Genomic DNA, 13,943 nt, shown 5'->3' with positions numbered 1-13,943 from the left:
TGGAATGTATGCAATGGCGCATGTTGGGACACTGATGTTCTATGTTTCCTCGCCATTAGTCGCAGGCATCAAGTGCTGTTGTTTCTCCAGATTTTAATTTGGTAACGAATTTAACCTATACCGAGACAAACACAGTATGTCCTTTTGAAAGAGGTGCCAACTTACATCAGTATTTCTGAGGGAAGAATACAGTCAACCCACAGTAAATTCAGAGGAAACATAGTATTTAATGGCTATGCCAATGTAGAAAAAAAGTTAAGTAAGATTCTTAATTGGAGTCTTTTCAATCCTACATGCATCTTACCTATAATGTTTCCCAAAGCCCACACTGCTTGTTCACAAACATTCTGATGTGGTGAATGCAAAAGTCTCAGAAAAAGAGGTACTGCATCTGTAATAAAGAAAAACTAGTATTTATATGGACAAAATGTTGATACATTTATAGATTTCAGCCTAAATAAGTTGACAAAATACAGAGAGCCTGGCACATTGTCATTGCCCAATTATAATTCACTAGATGAACATATGTGGCCAGGATATCTGTACTCTAAAATTAATTTCAGTATTTTCCCCTAGTAATATCTGAGTAACACACCAATTGATAGTATCTACACATTACAATTTTATCGTTAATTAAAAGAAAACAGCAGCATGAAATCATTCCCATAATTCATTTAAAAAAAAAAGAAGAGGCCAGGAGTGGCGGCATATACCTGTGATCCCAGCTATTAGGGAAACTGAGGTAGAAGAATCACAAGTTGGAAGTCACCTTGGGAGAAAGTAACACTATCTCAAAATAAGGGCTGGGAATGTATCTCCGCTGTAGAGTGATGCTTAGCATGTGAATAGCACTGGGTAAAAAAACACCAGTACCTCCTAACCCCCACAACAAAGTTCCAGCTCAAAATATGCAACATTAAAATGTAATGCTTTTGCTAATGCAATCTAATTCCTGATATAAAATTCAGCAAAGAACCAATTAATCTTGCATAAGATCTACCTTATTTTTAAAATAACTTATCATTATAATTCTTATTTTTTAATTTTGTGTAGTAATGGGGATTAAACTTGAAGGCACTCTACAACCAACCTACATCCCCAGCTGTTTTAAATTTTAATTTTGAGACAGTCTAAATTGCCCAGGCTGGCCTCAAACTTGTGATCTTCTTTCTTTAGCCTCCCAAGTAGCCCGGATTACAGTCCTATCTCACTGTGCTCTGCTAATTCTTACTTTTAGTAACTTACAAATTATACCCATTTCTGGGATAAACTGGACCACTTTTGTTTATCCTGTGCTACCTCTAGAATATTTTTGTTATGTCTATGTACTACCTGTATTATTTACTTGACATTCTAATTTAAATTGAGTCATACTTTGAACAAATAGAATTTATCATCTTAAGTATATGATGCTGTGACTTATACAGGGATATGCAGTTATTGCCACAATGTAATTATACATTTCCATCATCACCAAAGAAACCTCACATCCATGGCAATCACTGCCCATTAGTTCCTCTACCACCAACTCTTCCAGTCCTATATAATCATTAAACATCTGCCTTTTGTCTTTATAGATTGCCTATTTCGGACATTTCAGATAAATAAAATCATACTGCATGGTGTGTGCATGTGCGCATGCGTGTGTGTATTTGGCTTCTTTCTCTCATGTTTTCAAGGTTTGTCCACGATGCAACAGTTATCAGTACTTTATTCTTTTTGATTGCTAAATAGTACTTCATTACATACAGATTTTGTTTAACCACTCATCAGCTACTGGACATTCAGTTATTTATGAGTAATGCTGTTGTGAATATTTGTGTGCAAGTCCTCGTGTAGACAGGTTTTACCCCTCTTGGTTTTACCTAGGAGTAGAACTGTTGGCTCATATGGTATAACTTCATGTTTAACCTTCCGAGAAAATGTTTACCAAAGTAGCTACATTTTGCATCTCCACTAGTAAAATATGAGAGTTTCAAGCAACTGACTTACATCCTTAACTCTTATTGATCACTTCTATAAACTAGAAGACAGCATAATTTATCACAAATTTAAAATAATTAAGAAATAATGAAAACAAGACATTGTTATTATTGTACCTTTTGTTTCTATTAAAGCCCCAGTCTAAACCCTGTTCTCTTTCTGTTACAACTAACATGAAACTGGAAACTTTTCTAAGGGCTGTGTCCCTTTGTGTCACAGCACCAATAGTTAGTTATTGGCCCATCTGGAGGTAAGCAAATTCTTTAAAATATGTATGATATAGCCTAAAAGGCATAAGCCACAGCATACCTTAAAGGTATTAGAAACAAAAACAAAAAATTCTGTTACCTGAGTTGGTCTCTACCTCAAATAATAAAACCCTCTTCCCTTTTTAGTAACTACAATTAAAATTACTTAATGACACATTAATGATAGTTATGGGAAAGATATCAGTCATCAAAGTAACATAAAAATTCACCAGTTTTAAAATGTCCTAAGATAAAATTCAGTACTACAAAACCCAATTATTGCCACCATTAAAAAAGTAAAAAAAAAAAAAAAAAAAAAGAATTTAATTGACTTACTAGACTGTACAACAGCTTGAGTCTGTGCAGAAGTTCCTGAAGCTATATTAGTTAGTGCCCAAGCAGCTTCAAACTGTAATGAAGGACTACAAGAAAGAATAAAAGATATTTTCAGACACATAACTACCACTTAAATTTATGAACCTCAGGCCTATATGGCCAGCTGTCTCTTATCTTGTTCTTAAATGTCACCTTGTTATATCCAATTGCCTGCTGCTCATCTGTATCTCAATATCTCACTGCCTTCCAAAGCTAATTACTATAAATCTACTTTTTTAATGCACTGGTAGTTATAACATATAGCTAAGCCATCATGTTTCTTGATTCCTTCCTTTCCCACCAACAACACATCTAATCAGAGTCATGACAGTTTTACCTCCTGAATATTTCTTCCATTTGTATCAATACTAAAATTACTGAGATAGCTGAGGCTCTCATCTCACTTGAATCACTGCCAGAGCCACTAGGCTGGCCTTAAAGATGGGACCCCATCTGACTCCACTACACCATCTGTGTTACACAGTGGAGCTATTTACAAAGTTGCATAATTTTACAGAAAAGACAAGATCATTATAATTTGGAATAGTCATGGAAGATCTCACAAAGAAAGTGAAAACTGAATTAACTTTACAAAGACGGATTTTAAAAGGCAAGCAATAAAAGCTACAAATTAAAAATATATACATCATGGGAAGAATAATCATGATACGTATGAATGAAACATAGTGTAAGAGAACTGAAGTCAAGGAGATACACAAAACTATAATAGGGTTCATGTGGTAAATATTGGTGGCTGGGGTAAAAGTAGGAAGTGAGTCTCAAATCTTAAGTTTCTAATTTTGTCATTTATTCTGTAGACATAACTAAATACAAGGTGCTACTAAAACCTAATTCTGAAACTTAGGATTAATAAGAGAATAAATAATAAATCCTGAAACTGAGGATTAATAACAACAGAATTCTGTCTACAAAAGAAAATGATGCCAGGCGTGGTGGCGCATGCTTGTAATCCCCGTGCTTGTGAGGCAGAGACAGGAGGATCGCGCAGGTTCGAAGCCAGCTGCGCACGCTGGTTTAGGAGACCCTGTTTCCAAATTTAAAAAATGTAAAAATAGGTCTGGGAGTGTAGCCCGGAGGTAGAAGGGCTTCCACCAAAAAAAAAAAAGAAAAAGAAAATGATGTTAAGAAGAAAATAATAATAGGTCAATGCTATATATAATCAGTAAAAACAGGTTTACGGCCAATGAAAGACCTGTTAAAAGACACGTAGAGCCAGGCGTGGTGGCGCACGCTTGTAATCCCCGCACTTGGGAGGCAGAGACAGGAGGATTGTGCAGGTTCGGAGCTGCCTCGCTGGCTTAAAGACCCTGTTTCCAAATTAAAAATATATATAAAATAGGTCTGGGAGTGTGGCCCGGAGGAAGAAGGGTTTCCAGGAATCCCAGTACCACCAAAAATAAATAAATAAATAAATAAAAAATTAAAGATCCAGCTGGATATGTGTCACACCAACTGTAATCCCAGTATTTGGGGGAACTGAGATAAGAGGATCACAGTTTCAAGATCAGACTCAGCAACTTATTGAGTTCTTGTTTCAAAATAAAAAGAACTGGGGTGTAGCTTTGAAGTAGACTGCCTCCAGTACCAAAAAAAAAAAAAAAAAAAAAAAAAAAAAAAAAAAAAAAAAAAAGGCAGGCATGGTGGCACACACTTGTAACTTCAGTACTTGGAAGGCTACAGAGGACCGCAGGTTCGCTAGCTCGTAGGTAGAATGCCCCTGGGTTCAATCCTCAGTACCACAAAAAAGAAGTGAGAGACTCAAAACACAGCTGGGTGCAGTGATGCACATCTATAGTCCCAGTACTTGGAAGACTGAGACAGGATGGTTACAAGTTTGAGGCCAGTCCTGTTTCAGAATAAAATAATGAAAAGGAGCTGGGTATGGTGGCATATTCTTGTAATCCCAGTACTTGGGAGGCTGAGACAGGAGGATCAGACAGATTCGAAGCCAGCCTCAGCTACTTAGTGAGACCCTGTTTCCAAATAAAATAGAAAATAGGTCTGGGAGTGTAGCTTGGAGGTAGAAAGCTCCTGAGTTCCATTCCTAGTCCGTCTGCCCCCCCCACACACACACACCACACACACACGGCTGGGAATACAGCTCAGAACGCGCACATGCACGCGTGCACACACACACACACGGCTGGGGATACAGCTCAGAACGCGCACATGCACGCGTGCATACACACACGGCTGGGATACAGCTCAGAGACAGAATGCCCCTGGGTTCAGTGTGTGAGTGTGCATGCATGCATATATACATACACACATGGGAAGGAGGGAAGCAGGGAGGGAAGGGAAAGTAAAGGAAGGCTGAGATAGGGTCTCACTAAGTTGCATTGGCTGGTTTTGAACTTGCAATCCCTTATGCCTTAGTCTCCTGAATCACAGGGATTACAGCATGTGCCACCCCACCTCGTTTATTGTCCCAGATTGGAAGGAGAATTATTAAATTGGCAATATACTGAAAATGGAGGCTGTAAATGAAAAAGGCAAAGATACAAAAACTTAAATTTCAAAACTAGGGGAAAATCTTCCAAGATGTCACATTAAAAATAAATAAATAAATAAATAAATAAATAAATAAATAAATAAATAAAAGGAGAGCCAGGGGTGGTGGCATACGCTGGTAATCCCAGCGCTTGGGAGGCTGAGACAGGAGGACTGCACAGGTTTGAAGCCAGCCTCAGCTACTTAGTGAGGCTCTCAGCAACTGAGTGAGACCCTGTTTCCAAATAAAGTATAAAATAGGTCTGGGAGTATAGCCCAGAGGTAGAAAAGCCCCTGGGTTCCACCCCCAGTACCACAAAATAAAATAAAAATAATGCTTAAAAAAAAGAAAGAAAAAAAGGATATAAAATAAGTATAATAAGCAAACAATAAATGAACATTTATTATAAGCTTGAGATTATATAGCTAAGGCTGTCTGTGAACCGCAATCCTCTGGTCTCTACCTCCCGAATGCTAGGATTATAAACATGAACCACCATGCCTAATTTTTATAGAAGAGATATCTGAGGTTCAAAACATATGGGATTTTGAAGCTGGGCGTGGTGGCGCACGCTTGTAATCCCCGCACTTGGGAGGCGGAGACAGGAGGATCGTGCTGGTTTGGAGCCAGCCTCGCTGGCTTAAGAGACCTGTTTCCACTTAAAAAAAAAAAAAAGTTAAAAAATAGGTCTGGGAGTGTAGCCCGTGGGAGTGTATCCCAGAGGTAGAAGGGCTTCCAGGAACCCCAGTACCACCAAAAAAAAAAAAAAAAAAAAAAAAAACCAAAACAAAACAAAACAAAAACATATGGGATTTTGTCAACAGCAAACTGGATCAGCATGGCTCTGAAGTCTATGGGACTTTACACTGTAACATAAGTTCCCATGAGAAGGCTTTAAAGTCACCTAAATCACCAGCAATTTTCTATTCTTGCTTTGGATGGTGGTTACACAGGTCTGTTTGTTTCAAATAGCTCATATAAAATTTACCTTTACTTAGATAAACCATTTTTAAAAGAAAATACACATAACAGCATGAAAAAAGTATTATTACTTTTGTTTTTCTTGGTGGTTCTGGGGGTGGAACCCAGGGGCTTTCTACCTCCGGGCTATACTTCCAGACCTATTTTTATATTTTATTTGGGAAAAGGGCTTCACTAAGTTGCTGAGAACCTAAGTAGCTGAGGCTGGCTTTGAACTTGTGTGATCCTCCTGTCTCAGCCTCCCAAGTGTGGGAATTACAAGCATGCGCCACCATGCCTGGCAAAAAAAAGTATTACTTTTTCTAAGGCTAAGAAGTGTGGTTGTGGGGAAGGTTATGGGGCACAATGATAGGTTTTTTTTTGTTTTGTTTTGTTTTTGTGGGTCTGGGGATGAAACCCAGGGGCATTCAATCTCCGAGCTATACCCCCTGCCCTATTTTTTATTCTTTATTTTGAAACCAGGTCTCACTGAGTTGCAGAGGGCCTCACTAAGTAGCTGAGGCTTTCCACGAACCACAATCCTCCCATCTCAGCCTCCCAAATACTGGGATCACAAGCCTGCGCCACCACACCAGCTGATAATAGAAGGTATTTTTACACACTAAAAACTCTAAATGGCAACAATTGTATACCACCAATTTTATCTAATTAACTAAAAATTCCTTGGACAACATTTAGTAGAATATCCCAAGTTTCCATCTAAATGCTCTTAAAGATAGAAAGTATTTTGAAGTTCTATTTTATATTCTTATTAAATTGATACAATTTAAGACATAGCCCTGATATATTTCTATATACAAATGGAAAAAGGACCAGTATCTCAAAAAGATACCAAGTGGTATGTATGCCTTTCTCTTCTGGGTAAGAACAACTTGACCCCCTACTCTTAATGTCCAACAAACAAAAAGCAGGACATTAGACAACTGATCATGGCTGGAGTTTATTAAAGACTACGAAGAGGATCAGTGATCAACTGGAATACTCCCAGGACACAAGAGTCACTAAGTTCTGGAAACCATTCATGTTGACTAGTCATGAGGTTAATCTATATATAGACTCATAAGCAAAGGCTGACTCAAACACTTTTTTTTTTTTTTAAATATAAGAATTAAAAACTCTAACAAATAAAGACTATAATATTTGAGGTAAATCAGAACAATACCCAGGAACTAAATACTTCCTATAAAATGAATACAGACTTCAGAAAAAAAAAATTATATATATATATATTTTGTACTAGGGATGAAATCTAGGGGCATTCTACCTTTGAGCCACAGCTCCAGCCCCATTTTTTATTCTTTATTTTGAAACAGGGTCTCAGCAAAAGGCCTCACTAAGTAGCAGCTGAGGCTGTCTTTAAACCACAATCCTCCTGTCTCAGCCTCCCACATGCTGGGATTACAAGCGTGCGCCACCATGCTTGGCTTCTAAAAAGAATACTTTTTTTGGGGGGGTGGTACTGGGGTTCCTGGAAACCCTTCTACCTCCGGGCTACACTCCCAGACCTATTTTTAATTTTTAATTTGGAAACAGGGTCTCTTAAGCCAGCGCGGCTGGCTTCGAACCTGCGTGATCCTCCTGTCTCCGCCTCCCAAGCGTGGGGATTACAAGCATGCACCATCACGCCCGGCTTAAAAAGAATACTTTTAATCCACTGTATGTATTCATAAAATAAGAAAACTACATAAAAGCATGACTATTAAAATATAAGAAACGCAAAACCAAATTGAATATTTTGGTTAAATAACAATCCTAAATTTTAAGTTAAATGGAAAAAAACAGAATAAGGAGTCAAATCCATACTTACTTATCATCTCTTTCTAGACATTTGACTAGAATTGGTAAAATCCCAGATTTTATTAGGTCATCAATTGGTGGATTTCTGTCACTGGATAACAGTTTTCTATAAAAGAAATAATTATAATTTTAAAGTATGAACAGAAATTTAAAAACTCCTCCTCCTAGACTATCTATCACTAAGACACTCAAGATATAACATAATTCTCTCTCTGGAAAAACTAGTATTTACCTTGCTGCCTGGACAGCACTCAACTGGACCACTGGGTTATCACTTGTGGCATTCTGCAACAACAAATGTAAATTTAAGAAATTAAAATAAAATTCTATTTCAAAACACTCTGAATTGATAATATTAAATTAAAAACATACCTGCAATATAGCTTCTAGTGTTACATTTTGCTTTAAAAGAAAAGAAAATAGTTCAGCAGAGTTTCTTGCCAAAACTACATTCACCAAATAGTTTTATCTGCTAATGTAATAGTCTGTAATATGGCTTATATCATTTAAAAATTGGTCTTATATTAAAAATAAAGTTTTCCTGGCTGCTGCAAAAACGATTTTAAGGATATTTTATTAAAACAAAGTAACTTACTGCTTTAAAATCAGCATCAACATCTGAATCTTCTAAACTTTCTTCTTGGGGAACATTTCTCTTTTTTAATAAGTGTTCATCTCTTTTGTTCTAAAAGGCAATCAATAAATGCTTAAGAACTCAGAAAGTGTTATCAAAGAAAAAATATTAAAATTGTTTCAAGTTTATTCAGAAATTATGAAACGAATACTGAATCTCTATAAAAGGATAATATTCATTAAATATTCATATTCAAATCAATGGCAAGGCTATTCTGTATCAGTAATAACTGATTTACAGTCAACTTATACACAACACTCAGTTTTGACTCATACTGTGCTTCCCGATCCTTAGTAAGGATTTAAATTTGAGGATGTAGCCAGATGTGGTAGCACATGCTTATAATCCCAGTACTTGGGAGGCTGAGACAGGAGGATCTCAGGTTCATAGTCAGCTTCAGGTATTTAGTGAGGCCCTAAACAGCTTAGTGAGATGCTGTTTCAAAAGAAGGAAAAATAGGGCTTGGAGGTAGAAGGCCCCTAGGTTCAATCCCCAGTACTGCAAAATAAATAAATTTGAGGATGCAATATTATAAGCATCTAGAAATATTATTATAAACATCTAAGCAAATATCTTTCAACTAGTATGTCTGCCTCCCTGCCTCCTCCTTTCTTGTGCTTGGTAGGCAAGTGTTCTACCACTGAGTTACATCCCCAGAACCTAGGCCAGTTTTCATCTACTTATTTCTTACAGCTACCTGAAAGCAATTCATTAAGAAGCTGGACGTGGTGGCTCATTCCTATAATCTCAGTATTTGGAAGGCTAAGATAGGATGATCACAGATATGAAGCTAGCTTCAGAAACTTAGCAAGGCCCTCAGAAATTTATCAAAAACATTGTGAAATAAAAAACTTAAAAGGGCTAGAGGTGTACCTCTGTAGACCACCTCTAAGTTCAATCTCCAATGAAGGAGGGGGGGCAGCGGCGGCAGCTTAAGAGAGTCAATGGCTCAATGTCAAAAGTGTATATATGCCTATTGGAGGGATAGGAGTGGGACTTCATTAACATAAATGACATCTATTTGCTATCATCTCCAATTTAAACTCTTGTTATCTGGCTTTTACAAACAAGAATTCTCTACTAGCAAATATATTTCCACACTAAATGGGTCTTCATTGTTAATAATAACCTGTATGATTTCTTATATTATGTAACTTTGAGTAAATTACCAAATTTTTTGTTTTTAAATTAGCTATAGAATTAATTGATAGCCAGGCATGGTTCTGGAGCATGCTTGTAATCCTAGCATTTGGGAGGCTGAGATTGAAGGATTGCAGTTTGAGGACAGTCTTAACTACTTAGTGAGGCCCTCTTTCAAATTGAAGAATAAAAAATAGGGCAGAGGGTGGAGCTCAGAGGTCAAATGCCCCTGGGTTCCATCCTCAGACCTGCAAATATAATAATAATAATAATAATAATAATAATAATAATAATAATGATAAATTTTTAAAAGTAGATCAGCTTGGTGTGGTGGAGCATGTGTGTAATCTCAACTACTCCGGAGGCTGAGGCAGGAGGTTCTCAAGAAGTTCAAGGCCAGCCTGGAGAACTTAGATAGCCCTCATCTAAAATAAAAAATAAAAGAAAATGGGTAGGGGCTTAGCTTCAATAGAAGAGAGCTCATGAGTGAGGTCCTAGGCTCAATTTCCAGTACTTACTCTCAAAACAGATGACAAGACTGACTAAATGATTTCTTTCTTTCTTTTTTTTTTTTTTTTTTTGGTGGTACTGGGGTTTCTGGAAGCCATTCTACCTCCGGGCTACACTCTCAGACCTATTTTTACATTTTTATTTGGAAACAGGGTCTCCTAAGCCAGCGTGCACGGCTGGCTTCGAACCTGCGCGATCCTCCTGTCTCTGCCTCCCAAGCACGGGGATTACAAGCGTGTGCCACCACACCCGGCTGAGTAAATGATTTCTAATATCCTTTTCAAACTAAAATTTCAAAAGATACACTTCTAGTGTTCAATATATATGAGAGTGATTATGAGAAAGCTATTGAAAAGGCATTAATATTCACGACAAAATTCAGGTCAAATAGAAAATTAAAACTAAAAATAAATACATCTTAATCTTCCTAGCTTATTTTTAACACCAAATTTTGTGCTGTGTATATGCAAGCATGTTTAAACAAACTGATGTGTACATGAACACTAATCATGTGCTTACTAACTTCCACTTATATCACAACAAACATCTCTAGTACCTACATAAATACCCAGTTCCAAGTTATTTTGAAATTAAATTATCTCATGAATGTTTAAATCCATGTGCTAATATTACATCGTCTCAAGTGGCTTCTCACAGAATACTTATTAATTTATGGTGGGAAAATTTGGCAGGATGATATTTTTGACCAAGTGACAAAATATGCAGGAAAGGACAAATCAACAGTGCATATCCCCAACCTGGTGCACTGAGAAAACACAATATTCCTTCTGTGGATTCTTGAACAAAATAAACAAATAACCTGAGAAAAGATAATTCTGCATCTACCATTCTACAAAAAGAAAGCCTATAATCTTTAAAGATATAGTCATGAAAAGATAAACACTAAGGAACAGTTCCAGACTAAAGGAAGCCGAAGAAACATGACAACAAAATGCAATGTCTGATCTTGAACTGGATCTCTGATTTATAAAGAACATTATTGGGAATAATTTGCAAATTTTGAGTTGAGCCTATGAATTAGATGATATAATTTTACATAGTTATTTTGATAAGTCATTGTTATTACATAGGAAAGGTTTTTTGTTTTTTGTTTTTGGTGGTACTGGGGATGGGACCCAGGGGCTTTCTACCTCTGGGATACACTCCAGACCTATTTTTTTTTTTAATATATTTTATTAGAAAAAGGGTCTCACTAAGTTGCTGAGAGCCTCACTAAGTAACTGAGGCTGGCTTCGAACCTGTGCAATCTTCCTGTCTCAGCCTCCCAAGTACTGGGATTACAAGCATATGCTATCACACCTGGCTAGAAAGTTTTGTGGTTTGTTTTTTTTTTTGTTAAAAAAAATACAAATACTGCTAGGTGGGCAGAGTAAAACATATTTGTAATCCTAGTACTTGGGAGGCTGAAATAGGAGTATCTCAGGTTTGTGGTCAGCCTCCGCTACTTAGTGAGGCCCTCTGCAACTTAATGAGACCCTGTTTCAAAATAAAGAATAAACAATAGGGTTGGGGTGTAGCGCAGAGGTAGAATGTCCTTGGGTTCAATCCCCAGTACTGCAAAAAACAAAAAACAAACAAACAACAAAAAAAAACTTGCTTGTATTAAAGGCAATGGGGCATCATGCTTGCAATTCAGGTAAAAATATGTATACATGCACACACACACAATCATTAGTTCACTATTAATATTTATTAACTAATATTATTATACATAACTACGTATATATAAAGAAAAGGAAAATATGGCAAATATGCAAAAAATGCTAACAATCCAAGGAAGCTGGGTACCCACTGAAGGGTATACATTATTTTCTGTACCATTCTTACAACTTTAAATTTCAAACTATAAATCTGAAATTTTCAAAATTAAAAGAAGACCTATTTTGGGAGGCTGAGACAGAAGGATCTGGGTTTGTGAATAACCTCAGCTACTTAGGCCTTCTGTAATTTAGTGAGACCCTGTTTCAAAAAGAAACAATAAAAAAAATAGAGCTGGTGATATAGCTCAGAGGTAGAATACCCCTGGGTTCCATCCCCAGTACTGCAAAAAAAAAAAAAAAAAAAAAGACCTATATATTATATAGTACTCAGTGGTTTTGTAATATAGTTTTGAAACTGACTGTATAATATAGTAATCTTTCACAACTTTGATATAAATTTGATTTTAAAGTTTCTCTTTTTTGTATTTTGTTTTTAATTTATTTTTATGTGGATATTAAAAATGGCATACATTCAGACTGTGCTTGGTGCCCTCTCCACCCCCCCTCCCGCTTACCCTTTCCCCCTCCCAACAATGAGTATACAGGTTAACCATGCTACATTCATACTTTTACACATAATTGGATATAGCTCCTCCATTAATCAACCTCAGCCTTCTTCCTCTCCTATCCTTCCACTCCAGCTTTGCTGAGGTTTCCCCTCCATTGTCTGGAGTCCCTCTGGTATTCCTAATATAAAGTTTATTAGCAAATTGGCCCCCCAAAATTATTCTAATCCCACCCTATCATTTTGTTTTTCTCTTTGTTTCAGAGCCTGAACAATGAAGCTCCTAAAGATCACTTAGAAATTTTACTCTACCATTCCTAATCGCCCAGATACTTCAGGCATGGAAATAATAAGAAGTACTAAATACTACTAAAACTTCCTATATACACAGATCCTCAGTCTAGGAACAGCATTTTATCATTATATGATGTGTGCTTTTTTGGGTAGACATCATTTGTTTGATAAGGAAGCTCCTTTCTATTATTAATTTTCCAATTTTTTTTCTAGGCCATGAGTAAGTGTTAAATCTTATTAAATTACGCTTCTTTTACATTTAATTAAATGAACATATTATTTTCTCTTCTCATCTGTAAATGTGGTAAATTAATTGATTTTTTAGTGTTAACCTATCTTTGCAAGTCCTGGGAGAAATCTTTCTTGATTTTTAAAAAGTATTCATTTCTGGGCTTGATATACTAATATTTTTTTTTTTAGAATTTTTCTTCCCATATGTTTCTAAGTGAATTTGGCTTATAAGCATCATTTCTCAGACTATGTTGGTCTGGTATTCTGGGTCAAAGTTTTTGGTAGTTTCATAAAATGAGTTGGGAAGTGTTTCTTTTCTATTTTCTCTGAAATCATTTAATATAAAGCTGAAACTTTCTGTTCCTCAAATTTGAAATGATCTCTTCCTTAATTGAAGTTCTGTTCAAAATAAAATGATTACTGCTTTTCTTTTGCAAAAGGATTCAGAAAGTTATATTTTAAGGTACTAATAAGTATTTCTTTCACTGTTTTTAGACCTATTCCAAATTTTTCTTTTTCAATCTGGTGGATAAAATGATTTCTTTCCAACTCTGCTAGAAAACTGCCTACTTCACTTTAGTTTTCAAATTTAGTGGCATAAAGTTGCTGAGATTCAAATTATGGTAGATAGCTGGGCGTGGTGACACACACTTGTAATCCCCACACTTGGGAGGCGGAGATAGGAGGATCGCACAGGTTTGAAGTCAGCCACGCTGGCTTAAGAGACCCTGTTTCCAAATAAAAAATATAAAATAGGTCTGAGAATGTAGCCCAGAGGTAGAAGGGTTTCCAGGAACCCCAGTACCACAATATGTGTGTGTGTGTGTGTGTGTGTGTGTGTGTGTGTGTGTGTTTACATACCATATATATATGGTAGATAATATCCAAGCATCCAAGCATTTAGGTCCTGCACTGACTGCTGGCCCACTGTGTGACTTGCTTTGGCAATAAG

At 36.5% G+C, this 13,943-nt stretch overlaps 1 protein-coding gene across 1 annotated transcript in view; it reads right to left on the bottom strand.

The window, feature by feature from the left end:
- Nucleotides 1–13,943, bottom strand: part of KPNA3 (karyopherin subunit alpha 3) — a gene marked incomplete at both ends in the record, with an annotated part of 86,258 nt that overhangs the window by 24,421 nt on the left and 47,894 nt on the right. The window contains 6 exons of the mRNA XM_080688977.1: nt 305–391; nt 2,568–2,653; nt 7,907–8,002; nt 8,129–8,181; nt 8,269–8,298; nt 8,492–8,581. Coding sequence (XP_080545103.1) covers nt 305–391; nt 2,568–2,653; nt 7,907–8,002; nt 8,129–8,181; nt 8,269–8,298; nt 8,492–8,581 — 442 coding nt within the window. The remainder of the gene's footprint in view (nt 1–304; nt 392–2,567; nt 2,654–7,906; nt 8,003–8,128; nt 8,182–8,268; nt 8,299–8,491; nt 8,582–13,943) is intronic.

The sequence above is a fragment of the Muscardinus avellanarius genome (assembly GCF_963383645.1).
Source record: "Muscardinus avellanarius genome assembly, chromosome: 2".
NCBI lineage: Eukaryota > Metazoa > Chordata > Mammalia > Rodentia > Gliridae > Muscardinus > Muscardinus avellanarius.
Note: the sequence above shows the minus strand (reverse complement) of the source record. Positions and strands in the feature narration are given on the sequence as shown.